The sequence below is a fragment of a genome, unplaced genomic scaffold (assembly GCF_019419815.1).
Source record: "Pyrus x bretschneideri cultivar Hongxiangsu unplaced genomic scaffold, Pyrus_bretschneideri_v1 Contig270, whole genome shotgun sequence".
NCBI lineage: Eukaryota > Viridiplantae > Streptophyta > Magnoliopsida > Rosales > Rosaceae > Pyrus > Pyrus x bretschneideri.
In genome coordinates this window covers 247,501-260,681 of record NW_025999580.1, presented here as the reverse complement: position 1 = coordinate 260,681, position 13,181 = coordinate 247,501, and the positions used below count along the sequence as shown (strand labels likewise).

General features: G+C 35.3%; 1 protein-coding gene and 1 pseudogene across 1 annotated transcript; one reads left to right on the top strand and one right to left on the bottom strand.

Moving 5' to 3' along the window:
• Positions 1 to 6,857: 6,857 nt before the first annotated feature.
• LOC125479074 (protein FAR1-RELATED SEQUENCE 9-like) lies at positions 6,858 to 9,039 on the bottom strand. Its single transcript, XM_048588096.1, has 2 exons — positions 8,978 to 9,039; positions 6,858 to 7,431 (listed from the first exon to the last, which is right to left on the bottom strand). Exons 1-2 carry the CDS (start codon positions 9,037 to 9,039, stop codon positions 6,858 to 6,860), a joined length of 636 nt encoding a protein of 211 aa, XP_048444053.1.
• Positions 9,040 to 9,226: 187 nt separating this feature from the next.
• The window catches only part of LOC125479073, a 23,809-nt pseudogene continuing 19,854 nt past the window's right edge, over positions 9,227 to 13,181 (top strand).

The following is a 13,181-nucleotide window of genomic DNA, read 5'->3' as shown; positions in this document are numbered from 1 at the left end:
TAACATGCCATAAAACCTTTCATAAAACATATCTCGTATATAGTTTGCTAGCTAGTGATAACAATATCAGTAACTCTTGGCCCAAAGCCATCAATATATAAATATATATATATATATATATATACTCCTGCCAGCCATATATATACATCTCAAAAACATCTTCGTAGTATAAAGTCATCCATCATCTATACTACAAAGAACATGAGTTCGATAAAATATGATATTCCAAAATATTTGTAATAAGCATAATATCTCATACAATGTTTCCTAAAACATATTCATTAAATCATGCTTTTCATGTATGCATTTCTACTATTAAAACATGCATTTTAGAAGGGGTCCACTCACATATACTTTGCCAACGAAAAGCCACGCAAACTAGCGAAGACGGAACGCCACAAATAGTTGCCCCTAAGCACATAAAAGGGTCCAATTAATAAAATTCTATTAAAACGATTGAATTTGGGAAAACAGAAGTAAAAAATAAATGCAGGACATCGAATTACCCTAAGAATGGTCCCGGGTAAATTTTGAAAAAGTCAACAAAAATCAACACGGGAATATTCCAAAGAATATTCTAGGAATCTTCCAACTAGATTTGGGCTGGTGATTTTGGGCCGAAAGGTTGGACCAAGAAGTTGGGCCGGTTTCCTTGGCCCGAGGCCTGGGTTTGGGGTCCTAAGGGTGGCTAGGTTAAATAATCGGGCCTGGGTCCTGGTTTGGGTTCTTAAGGGTTTTCAAATGGGCTGGGCTTGAAGCTTGGCCTGATCATTTTCGGGTTTTAAAAAGAAAAGAAAATAAATAAAATAAAAAGGGTTTGGGTTGGGTTTAAAACATAACGGGCCGAGGCCCTGGGTTTGGTCTATTGGCCTTGGGCTTGGAAGCCCGCTTCTCGCCGGGGAAGAAGGTCGGATTTCTGCCAAAATTCCTGAGCTCTGATGGAGATCGAATCTCCACTAAAGAACATCGTACAAACTGTCAAAATGAAGCCTTTAAAGCCAAAAATCGAACCATGCATATCTCGTGGCCTGTCGCTGTCGGAGTTGGCAGAAAAACGGCTGGCAAGTCTCGGGTTTTCACTAGAAAATATGGGGAAAGCTTCTTGAATTGTTTTTTCACTACAAACCTTCACCAAAGTACCTAAAATGAGTCCTAACTAAAGTTGATCAATCTAAGGAAGATTAGAGAAAGTCCTGAAGCTTACCAAGGTTGAGGGTTCACTGGATGAGGGAGTTGTTGTTCCCTGAGTTTACGAGTTCGAAGGCTGGTATCCGTTCCTTCCTTTGCTGAGATGGCGACTTGGTGCATCCATCAATTGCGGAGCTAGGAATTATTTGGTGGGTGGGCTAAACTAAAATTATTACTACAAGATCAAATGGTTAAATTTTTTTGTTACTTACATAAAGTTACACAATAACAAGCCTGAAAGCAATAATTTAAAGCGAGAAATTTAACTACAAATAAAGCAAGTTTCAACTAGATTTAACAAAGAAAATATTTGAAGTTGCAACTTATAGTAGAAAGAAACATACATCATCAATCTTGTCATAACAACTTAACAAATAAAAGAAAAAGTACCTATTCAAGTTGTGCCCTTCGATCCTTAATGGAATTGAATGTTAACCTAACAAATTGAAAAAGTACCTATTCAGAAGGTATATAACTCTCTAATTTATCACCATCATCTCTTTTTTTAAAAGAATGAATCAATAGTCCTTAACCTCTTCATTGAACGTTAACCTAACAAATTGAACAACAATAATACAAGTTTATAGAATAAATTATATTTCTAAGAAATATATCAGACTATCAAAAAAAATATATTAAACTTGAAACTGAATTTTTAAAGTACGAACTCTTAAAATTAAAGCAATAAACAAATAAAATCATCAAGACTTAAGAATAAAGTGGCAAAAAACTTACCTATTGATGAGAAAAATCAATAAATTTTCTCACTTGTATGCTTGGTTTCTTTGCACTACAAACGAGACAAAAGCTTTTTGAAAAAAGAAAAACGACCACTGTTGTACCCCAAAAATTGAAAGTAAAATAATAAACTACACCTAGGAATCTTAAAATAATAAAATATTAAACCTACTTTTTAAAACCGGATGACTACTCCTAGACTTAAACTAATCACTATAGACTACTCCCTAGAAACTAATCAAATAAACAGACCTATAGACCTATAAACTAGAGACGTGTGTGTATGATTTGAAATATAATATTATTAAATTTTGATATTGATTAAAGTAAATAATTTTTTAATATTTATTAACTCTTGCTTTTTCTAAAAGTAGTCATATTTTTCAGGACTTTTATTTATTGGGTGAGCTATAACAGTTAAAAATAATAAAATAGTCTAGATTATTAGTATTTTTAACCTCAAACAACTAAAACTCTCCCTATGCTAGGGCCCACCCTAGCCTTGGTACTACCTCCACCGTTGGCATCCATGTAAGTGTGTATGGATGTGTATGTGTGTGTGTTTCAGGGCGGGAAGCTCTGAGAGAGAGAAAAGAGAAACAAGGGGAGAGAGGATTGTGAGAGACACAGGGAGAATGAAAGGGAAAGAAAGAACAAGGAAAGAGGTGAGGGATTTGGGCTGGGGGGCAAGAATCAAAGGTAGGCCCCCTTGGGCACACCAACCAATCCCAAAAGCAAACCCAAAATAAACATTTAAACAAAAATCTCAAAACCAAAGTAAAATTCCCAATTTAGCCCTTTCATTTGTAAAATTCGGGACAGGTTGTCACAATCTACCCCATTTAAATAAAATTTCCTCCTGAAATTTAAAATAACTTTGTACACTAAAATACTCGAAAATAGGAAGAAGAATAATATATATGTAACGAAGAAATCAAGTAAGAGCAGTTGTACGAAAGGGAAAATGCCACACCGTCGCGATCGGGTTGCAATGATTCCATCTTTTCATGCCTCCAGGCTCATACCTTCTTCCTCCATCAATGTAAAAGTAGAAACATACTTTATAAGGATATAAAGTCGAAAACATATAATAACGTAAGGTAAAAAATATGTACGTATAATACAATAACTTCAAAAGAGAGATGTACTAACATATAGGTCGAAAATTCGTACTAAAAGTCAAAATCGAAAACGAAAGTGGGTCTAACCTAAACATATGTAACGTTACATACTACGAGAAAAGTTTTCTTTGGGTTGAGCCCTAACAGTAACAAATCCATAACAACTGCCATAAGCAGGTCTACTTGCCCATTTGCTTAACGAGGTAAACGAATAAGCTATCGATATTACGGTTGGCCGCCCGCGATATGGATCACACATTGTTGTCTCAATAAGTAAGCAGTGATTTCCTGAGGGTGCACAATTTCACACGTCATAAATTCGATCCTTCGAATACAAGTTCCCAAAACGCCTCTGTCAACCAATATTTTTCCAACAAAGAACCCATTGAAGATGTACCTTGTGATTCAAGAGAAGTGGCTACCATGTTAATAGTAAACCCAAAAGATCGAGCCAAGCAAGTTGAAAATGGGAATTCACCTTCCCCAATAAGCAGTATCTCTAAGGAGCTGTTGTAGTGCCCAATCCACCTCTCCATTTTTGCGTAGTTGCATATTTCTAGTCAAACAAGGTCAATGTTGGTGGAAAGAAGAAGGACTCGTAAGTGATCAACCTAAAAACCCCATGAGAGTACACACCTTTCAGGAGGAGTGCAAATTCTAAATGTGTTAAAGCTACAAAACGAGTGAACACAACAAATCTTCCAAGGTCTTGGGAAGGAACTACTAGAGTTCGATATGATGTTTATAATTTGTAGCAAGATAATAAGATGTGACTATTCATTTATGCGTGAAGATAGTGAATGGTGATACCATCCGCTGACCACCTGCACTACAACCTTCATCAATGTCTTACTAACAGACGGTTCAAAACTCACACTCATATGAAACTTTTCCTGGTAAGTCTGTTAAGCTCGCGAGAAGGTTATGCTCCAAACATTCATGTTCGAAACGATATGAACTGAGCGCACACTTTCGCCGAATCAATCGATCGTGAATTCCTTACTGATTGAGCGAGAAACCATGTTGAGAAGTCTAAAAGAACACTTAAGAATTTGAGGTTCAAAACAAGTCTATCAAAACTAGAGTACAAAACCAAGGATACTTCGCAATTTCATAACTCCTGTGAGGAATTTCAATTTTCAATGGTCGCAACCTTTTTTTGGAAATTGATAAGAATAACGTCTGTTACCGAAGAGTCTCCCAAGGAAATATTTAATGTAAATGAAGTCGATGCTCGAAGCATTTGGTGTGAAGTTGACTGTCGATGGTTAAGGAACTTGACTTCGTCGTTGGAGTAAGCAAGAAGGTTGTCGATAGAACAATCATCGAGAATTGTTCTAAAGATCCACATGAATTCCTTAACGGGAATGAGTTCAAGAACATTGATTCGCTCCTACCAACATTGGGAGAGCTTGCCCTCCAAATGGGGTCTGACCCAGCTTGAGGGATTAGTCATTGTCTACATGCGGGGGATACCCTGGATTCATCCAAAAAAGAAAATTGAAGAAGACTCTAACATATTCGAATGTTAATTTGTAAGCACATGCAAGATCTCTCTATCCATCAATATAGAATTTATTCTCAACACATATACTTGGACAAATTAGCAATAGAATAAAGCAAAGGAAATAGACTCGAGCAAGGGAAGCATAAAGAATATATATACAGTCCTTTTAAGGGAAGGGATCCCTACTTTTTGAAAACAAATGAGGAACACTCTCTAAATCATTGGATTGACTTTAATAAAATTGGGTGGTTGAGATTAAATAGCTCAAAAACTCTTTTTTGTCCCATTTTTTTCTTCTCTTTTTTACTTTGCCATTTTCCTTTCTTTTTTTTTTTTGGGTCCTTTCATCTTCCTTGTGACACAGAGAAGAACAAAGCTTGGCTTTTCTGGTTCTCTCTTCTTCCTTCCGACACAGACGCATAGAAAAACAGAGCTTCGCGCACAGCCAAATCACATGCTATCCTTTGAGATTTCAGGTATGGGTCTTCTCCTCATTCACTTGTTGCTTGAATGTGTTACTAGACACAGATGCACAGACGAACAGAGCTTCGCACTTAGCCAAATCATAAGCCATCTTTTGAGATTTTAGGTATGGGTTTCCTCCTCATTCATTATTTTAGGTGATTAATTTGGAATTTGGGTTGAACAATTGAGGTTTATATTTTCCAAATTCTAAACGCAAAAATCTATTGTGTTCTGATTCAGGATTGTTCTGGTTTAAAATATAAATTTGGTGATTTTCTTTCGGGTTTTAGGGTAAAAACCTTTTGAGTTCTAATTCAAATTGGTTACAGATTTCAATGGGTCCATAATTTTGGTGGTTTTCTTTCTGGTTTTAGGGAAAACAACAAATAAGAAGATAAGGCATTAGGTGCAGTACCTGTAACAACTTCACAAACTCCTCAGGTTCTTTAGCAAGCGCATGCCATGTCCTCCACCTCCGTTTGGATTTATTTCTGCCAAATTATGAAACGGCCTCATCCAAAGATCAGAGTTCGGGTTTTATGGTAAAAATCTTTTGAGTTCTAATTCAAATTGGTTACACATTTGAATGGACTAAATTAATAGAGTATGAATTTGGGACCTTATAACCTTTTGGGTTTTGATTTTGCAGGGAAAGCCACTGATTGGTAAGGACTTGCTATTGAGGCTTCCGTATTCATTACTAATTAAACTGTTTGCCATTTGCTTTTACTTATTAAATTGACTGTGTATATGCCATATCTTGCCAATGATGCCATTTGCATTACTCTCTTGAACATTTGCTTTCTATTGAGACTACCATTTGCTTTTGGGTATATTTCTTAGATGTAGTTAATCCTTTGGTGTTCTTCCCACTAGAAAATTCTCTATCAAACAAGCAAATGATTTTGCTTGCCACACTTTTTTGCATGAGCCCTTCAAGTCTTTACTATGAATAAGGACTATCCATGAATAATCACTTGTTGCTTGATCAAGCAGTGGTGAAATTAGTAGCAATCAACAAGTAGAGTATGAAAAGGAAGCTGCAAAACTCAAGCTTTAGCAATTAGCAACAAGTAACAATATGAAAAAGAAGCTGCGAATGTCTTCCATGTTGACTCCAAATATTTATCGGCATTTTGTAAATTGTTATTGTTTTTCACTATGTATGAGAAGCATTGTAAAAGAATTGGATTGATATTGATGAAATCAAAAAAGGCATTTGACGTCTTCGATGTTTCTTCCAAAGTTGGTATGCTATTGATCTTTATCATTGAAATTTAAATTTCTAAATAAAGTCATACAAAATACATGAATTCCGTCAAGTTTATGGCCAATTCCTCCAAATTCATAGAATAAACTTATATAAAACAGTGGAACCACATTAACACCATGTAAATTAGGAATAAAAAAAATGAGATCAGCTTCCTATAGACAATGAGTGCTTCCTCCCATGTAAATTAGGAAAAAAAAAAAAAAAAAAAAAGATAAGCTTCCTATATACAATTGAGTGCTTCACATCCTGCAATTAACCAAAATAGAAATCATAAAAATTTTGATTAACAATAATAATGCTATTATACCTACAAATAATGGTGGAAGGGATACCTATTATCAATAACACTTTCATGGAACATTTTGGTCCATATTGGCCATTCTACATCAAAGACAACGAACGAATTTCAACTATTGAGTTATTAATTGCATGATATACATAGAAAAACATGCAGACTACGTAGAAAAACACACGAAGTATGTATTCTTATCGATTGTGGAGCTCTGGACAATTTCTTTTGTCATGATTAACTCCATATTGCCCACACCCATGACAAAGGTTACCATTAACCCTCTTCTTGCATTTTTCCTTTCTCTTTTCCCCTTTTAAGTCTTTTTCCAGATCCTTTGGTCTTAATAGGATCAGGTTCAAGAAAACCAACATCATCTACTATCGATTTTCTTTTTGCTCGACATTCCACATCTCCTTTGGTTGCAAGAGGTTCCACATTTTCATTGGTACCACCAACAAATGGCTTAATCTTCTCATTCACAACATCCATCGCCTCACAAAAGAGTTTACTTGCCTCATCATTTAGAATGACTTTATCAATCAAATGTGAATATTGTTGGAATAATGTACCACGCCTTTCAAGTACGGATTTGTCAACAGATATCTCCACATTGGAGTTGTCTACTGTAACTGAACATTTTGCAGATTTAATCCATCTCTTCAAAATGTATTCATCTGGCAATATATGAAATTGATGTATTTTATGCAAATATGCCAAAAGATGGTTGCATGGGATTCCTGAACTATCAAATTGTTTGCAGCTACATGATGCAAAATCCCTGGATTTTTCATACAAAATTTCATGGACTCTAGCCTTTTCGTCATCAATGGGCAAAACTTTAAACATGCTGCAAGTATCATTTTCGTTTGTAAGTTCAATATTATAGCTGTAACTTTCCCATAATTGTTGTTGAATATCAAGGTAAGTGCTACGTGTGTAAATATTGGCCATTTGCGCATCCATCTTAATAGGGCATTTGAGTTTTGGCCTTTCATTCAAATCAATATAATTTGCCTTCAACTCTGAATGGCTTTGGCATACCAATGCCCTATTATATTTAACCATAAACTTGAGGAAGGAGTTGTTCTTGGAAACATATTTCTTTAGAGATGAATGTCCATTCTCAGCTCTCTGACTAGTTGAGCAATTTGCAGGAAAAAAAAAAAACATGATTCACATAGGTTGGAACCCAAGTAAATCGAATCCCATATATCGATTACAACTAGCCATTACTAGATAATCCACTTTTTGAAACAACGGTCATCCATTTCACATCAAACTCCTTTCTAGTCTCTAACTCCCAAATACATGCTTTGAAATCTAAATAATAATCTTTGTATTTGATCACAAGAAGCTTGCTTGAGAACTTATCCAAAATATGCCATGTACAGAATCTGTGAAACATGTTTGGAAAACAGTAGGGAATGGATTTTGTCATTGTCAGATTTTGATCAGTAATAATCATTTTTGGAGCATCACCTGGCATGGCATTCAAAAATTCTCTAAATAACCAAATGAATGAATCTGTCGTCTCGTCACTTAGAAAGGCACTAGAAAAAATGATTGTTTGACCATGATTGTTTACACCCATGAACGGGGCAAATATCATACTATACCGGTTGGTGTTGTATGTAGTGTCAAAAATGACCACATCACCATAAAACTTGTATGCTTGCCTAGAACTTGCATCAGCCCAAAAACAATGAGTAATCTTCTGTTCTTCATCTGCTTGAATCTTGAATGTGAATTCAGAATTTCTTTCTTGCTCTAGCAAAAAATGATCATGCAACATTTTTCCATCATGCCCCTTCCTATTGTTTCGCACTTTTGTTTGATAGTAATATAAATCTTCTTGTGTACAACCAATATTTTCAATTCCACTTACCTGCAATCCAGGAATGTCAAATTGTTTGTGTGGAGGTATGTTTACCATGTCTAGCTGATCAACTAATATTTTATGACACTTAGTAACCTTTCAATGAGACTTTAGCAAGTGGCGTCTTCGTGGAGATGCCATTGGATGATTAGGACCCTCGTCAAATATGGTGACTGCATACCCACCAAGTTTAGATCTCACAACTATCAATCTTGCTTTACAACCCTCTTTGGTTAATCCACAATGCTTTTGTTCGTCACCAACCCATTCTTTTGTATTACTTCCCTTTTTGTTGCATACAAACTCCTCTCTTGTGATCTCACCATCCTTATTTTTCGTACTTGAATGCATTCGGACACTAAAACCAGCCTCCCTTGCATAATTATTGTAAAATTCAAGCACTTCCTCTAATGTTTCGAAACGTTGACCTATGGTAGACTTGAACTCATCTGTTACTTGAGGATAGAAAAAACAAATACCAGAAACAATTTTTGACTGATTTTCCATTGGAACTTACATTTCATTAGCTTCCATAACTTGAATAGGCATTTCATCAGTTCCCGTAACTTCAATAGCCATCTCATTAGCTTCCATAACTTGAACATGAACATTAGCACAATCAAACATCCACACCACAAAGAATAATAAAAAAAACATCAACAAAACTTGAAAAGAAGAACAAGAGTCAAATTATTCAACTACTCTACAGTAACACATTCAAGTAGCAAGTGAATGAGGAGGAGACCCATACCTGAAATCTCAAAGGATGGCCTGTGATTTGGCTGAGCGCGAAGCTCTGCTTTTCTGTGCGTCTGTGTCGCAAGGAAGAGGAGAGAACCAGAAAAGCCAAGCTCTGTTCTTCTCTGTGTCGCAAGGAAGATGAAAGGACCCAAAGAAAAAAAAGGGAAAAGGGCAAAGGGAAAAGTAAAAAAGAGAAGGAAAAAATGGGACAAAAAAAAGATTTTTTGAGCCATTTAATTTCAACCACCCAATTTTATTAAAGTCAATCCAATGGTTTAGAGAGTGTTCCCCATTTTTTTTCAAAAAATGTGGATCCCTTCCCTTAAAGGGACTATGTGTGTGTGTGTGTGTGTGTGTGTGTGTAAGGATAGAATCAAAGGACAAACATTTTGACAAATATTTTTAAACTTTTTTTAAACCTTTAGATTACAAAACATCCAAAGGTTCATATTCATTCATTAAATGACATGGATGCTTAAGTGGATTTTAACTAATATTAAACATAAAAATAAAATTCAAAAAGCATAAAATATGGAAGGTAATTAAAAATAAAATTAAAAAGGAAGAAACCCTAGTTTTAAGCGTGCAAACAAGAAAGGAGGTAGAACTCCATTGATTTGAAGTATTGTAACCTCCATCACATACAAAACCCTAAATCGTATATTATTGTTCATATATGTAGGGTGATTAAATTAGGTTTTGCAAAATCATTTTAGTTTTGTCAATTTAGGTCATTGATGATTTTTCTACTTTTTTTAGCTTTTCAAATCAAACAAACAACTTGATTTCATTTGTCTATGCTTTCAATTTTTTTTTATTATGGCAGTTTCATTTTCGCTGAGTATTAATCTTATCTCTAATATCACTTCTTCTTCTTCTTCTTCTTCTTTTTTTTTTATTTTTATTTTTTATTTTTAAATCATTCCTTTTTTTGTTATTTATTAGGGTTTATTTTTTTTTTTTTAATAAAATGAGAGAGGAGATTTCATCCAAGGCATTGCAGGGGGGAGATGGAGGTTACAATATTTTCATGTTTTTGTTTTTCTTATTTTTTTTATTTTTTACGCTAGGTTCAAAGTTTAATTATTGGTTTTTTTAATTTTATCCTATTAGATATTAATTTTTAATTTAGATTAGTGTTTTCTTTATTAGTTATAATCCACATCATCATCCAAGGCATTTAATGTTTAAAACTCTCCACATCACTTTTAATCTAGACTGTTGAATATTACAAAATCTAAAGGCTACAAGGAAGTGTAAAAATGTTGGTCAAAATATTTGTCGCTTGATCTATTTCTCCTACCAACTGCGTACAAATTTTAGATTGAAATTTCTGTTGTTTCTTTTATTTATTTAGGTTATTTTGAGATGGGCCCTCACTGCTCTTATTTCTTTAGAATAAGCCCACTTATTTTAAATAATCCAAATAGAAGCCAAATCAAATAAGATGTCGTGTAGACAAATAAATGACCTATTATTACAAAAAATTTACTGCTTATGTAACAAAACCTAATTATGTCAAACAAATCTAATTACACGCCCTAATTATGAAAATAAATGGTTCATTATTACAACAATATTCACCCATGGTTTTCCTCACCGTTTTTTTAACAAACGATATGATCTACACTAAAGGGGACAGGCGTGTGCTTAGCCTCACTATGAGCTAATAATAATGTAGTTCAAATTTTCCCAATGTTTCTTACAAAGTTCTTGTAGAAGACGCGTCTGCCATAGCTTGGACGAATACATGGCCTTTGAATCAAGATTCTCAATGGTAAAGGATATCATTACGGAACTGGAAAAACCTGATATCAACAGGATTAGGGGGCGTTGGGAAGACAACACTTGCCAAAGAGGTTTACAGGGAAGCTGTCAAAGAGAAGTTATTTGATGATGTGGTTATAATACTAAATGTCAAAGAAAAAAAAAAAAGACAACGAAAAAAATTCAAAATGAAATTACCAAAAAGTTGGGGATGGACTTTGATGAATCTGAGGATATGGGAAAAAGGGCGAATCTTCTATGGGCCAGGATAAAAGAGGGAAATAATTGACTTTGAGGCTGTAGGACTTGTCAGTATGCCGAATTTTAAGTTATTGTTGACATCTAGAGAAAAAAAAAAATTTCTCTAATATGCATTTGCAAAAAGAATTTCGACTTGGGTTTTTAACAGAAAAAGAAATTTGGGGTTTGTTTGAGAATATGGCAGGTAATGTCGTTAAAGACGACCGTATACTGAAAGAAGCAACCCAACTAGCAAAGAAATGTCGAGGTTTGCCGGTTTTGGTTGTTGCAGTTGCAAGTGCTTTGAAGGATAGTAGTTTGCTGGAATGGAAAGATGCGTTGAGAAGCTTCAAAAGATTTGCCTAGAAAGAATTGAAGGAAAAAGCATTCTTGGCTCTAGAGTGGAGTTACAAACAATTGGATGATCAAGAGCTTCAACAATTGTTCTTGCTTTGCGGAATTCTTGCAACTGGGGGTTAACACCATTTATGTCTTTTACTTGTTGCACTATGCTATGGGTTTGGGTTTGGTTGAATTCTTGCCTATTGCTGGACAGTTCTAATGATGGGACTGTTAGAATGCATGAGTTTGTACGAGATGTTGCTGTCCGGATTGCATCTCATGATCAAAAGGCCTTTTCAAGAGCATATGGAGATGAGGTGAAAAAATGGCCAACTGAGAATATTAAAAAATGCACTAGTATGTCCTTAAATGATTGCAAAATCCCAGGCTTCCTGAAGTACCTTGGGAATGCCCAGAATTAAAATTGTTAATCTTGTCCGATAATTATAAGGGTGACTCCCAGGAAATCCCAAGCAAATTTTTTGGAAGGGATGCAAGAACTCAAAGTGTTGGATGTAACCAGATTCAGTATTTAGTCGCCACCTCCATCTCTTCAATCCCCAAAGCATCTCCACACATTGTGTTTAGATCGGTACGAGTTGGTAGACATAACTCTTGTTGGACGGCTAACACAACAACAACAACAACAACAACAAAGCCTTTTCCCACTAAGTGGGGTCGGCTATATGAATCCTAGAACGCCATTGCGCTAGCTAACAAACTTAAAAATTCTTAGCCTCCTAAAGTCCAAGATTAAAGAGTTGCCCAAAGAAATATGGCGACTGACTAGGCTACAATTATTGGATTTGACTGGTTGCTCTGAACTTCTTGTGATTTCACCTCATGTAATATCAAGCTTGACTAGACTAGAAGACTTGAGGAGGGGAATAAAATGTTGAATAAGAAGAGTATCCAAGATAACTCTAATGATCCCAAGAAGAAGAAAATAGAGCACACTCTTAAAGAAAGCTCACAAAACAAACTAATTAGCAAAGCTTTTCTTATTTAGCTCTAGGCTTTGTTTTTCCTTGGATGATTTACAATGCTTGAGGACTTGGGTATTTATAGCAAACCAAATGATTAAACTAAGATTATTTATTACCACACAAAACACATTAATTGCACCTAATTTTTTTTATTCAACCATACCTAACATTGCCTAACTTTCCTTGCCTAACTTTGACATTGATTTTCAACACTCCCCCTCAATGTCAGCTCTCATTCTTTGCACTGTGCTGAGCAGACAGCGAAAATTTTCGAGCTTGCCTGTACTTCAACTTTTTGTGAACAAGTCCGCAACTTGATCATTCGTCTTGACTTGTCTCATCTCAATCTTTTCTTGTAGAACCTTTTCTCTGATAAAGTGGTAGTGCACTTCCACATGTTTAGTTCTTGCATGAAAGACTGGATTTTCCGCCAAGCGAATGGCCGATTGGTTATCACAGTACAATGGTACTGGATAATCTACTGGTTGATGTAGATCACTCATCAGCCATGCATTCTCTTGAGCTGCCATTGCTGCTGCTCTATACTCTGCTTCTGTGGTTGACAAAGATACCGTTGGCTGTCTCTTGCTACACCAAGAGATGGTTCCAGAACCAAGCTTAAACACATACCCAGTTGTTGATCTC

What these genes read in the sequence shown, in the direction of transcription:
- LOC125479074 (XM_048588096.1), bottom strand. Translation starts at nt 9,039, where the DNA reads ATGGCTATTGAAGTTACGGGAACTGATGAAATGCCTATTCAAGTTATG. An exon ending in GTTATGGAAGCTAATGAAAT is followed by an intron (nt 7,432 to 8,977) that starts GTAAGTTCCAAT and finishes TGATACTTGCAG; the next exon opens with CATGTTTAAAGTTTTGCCCA.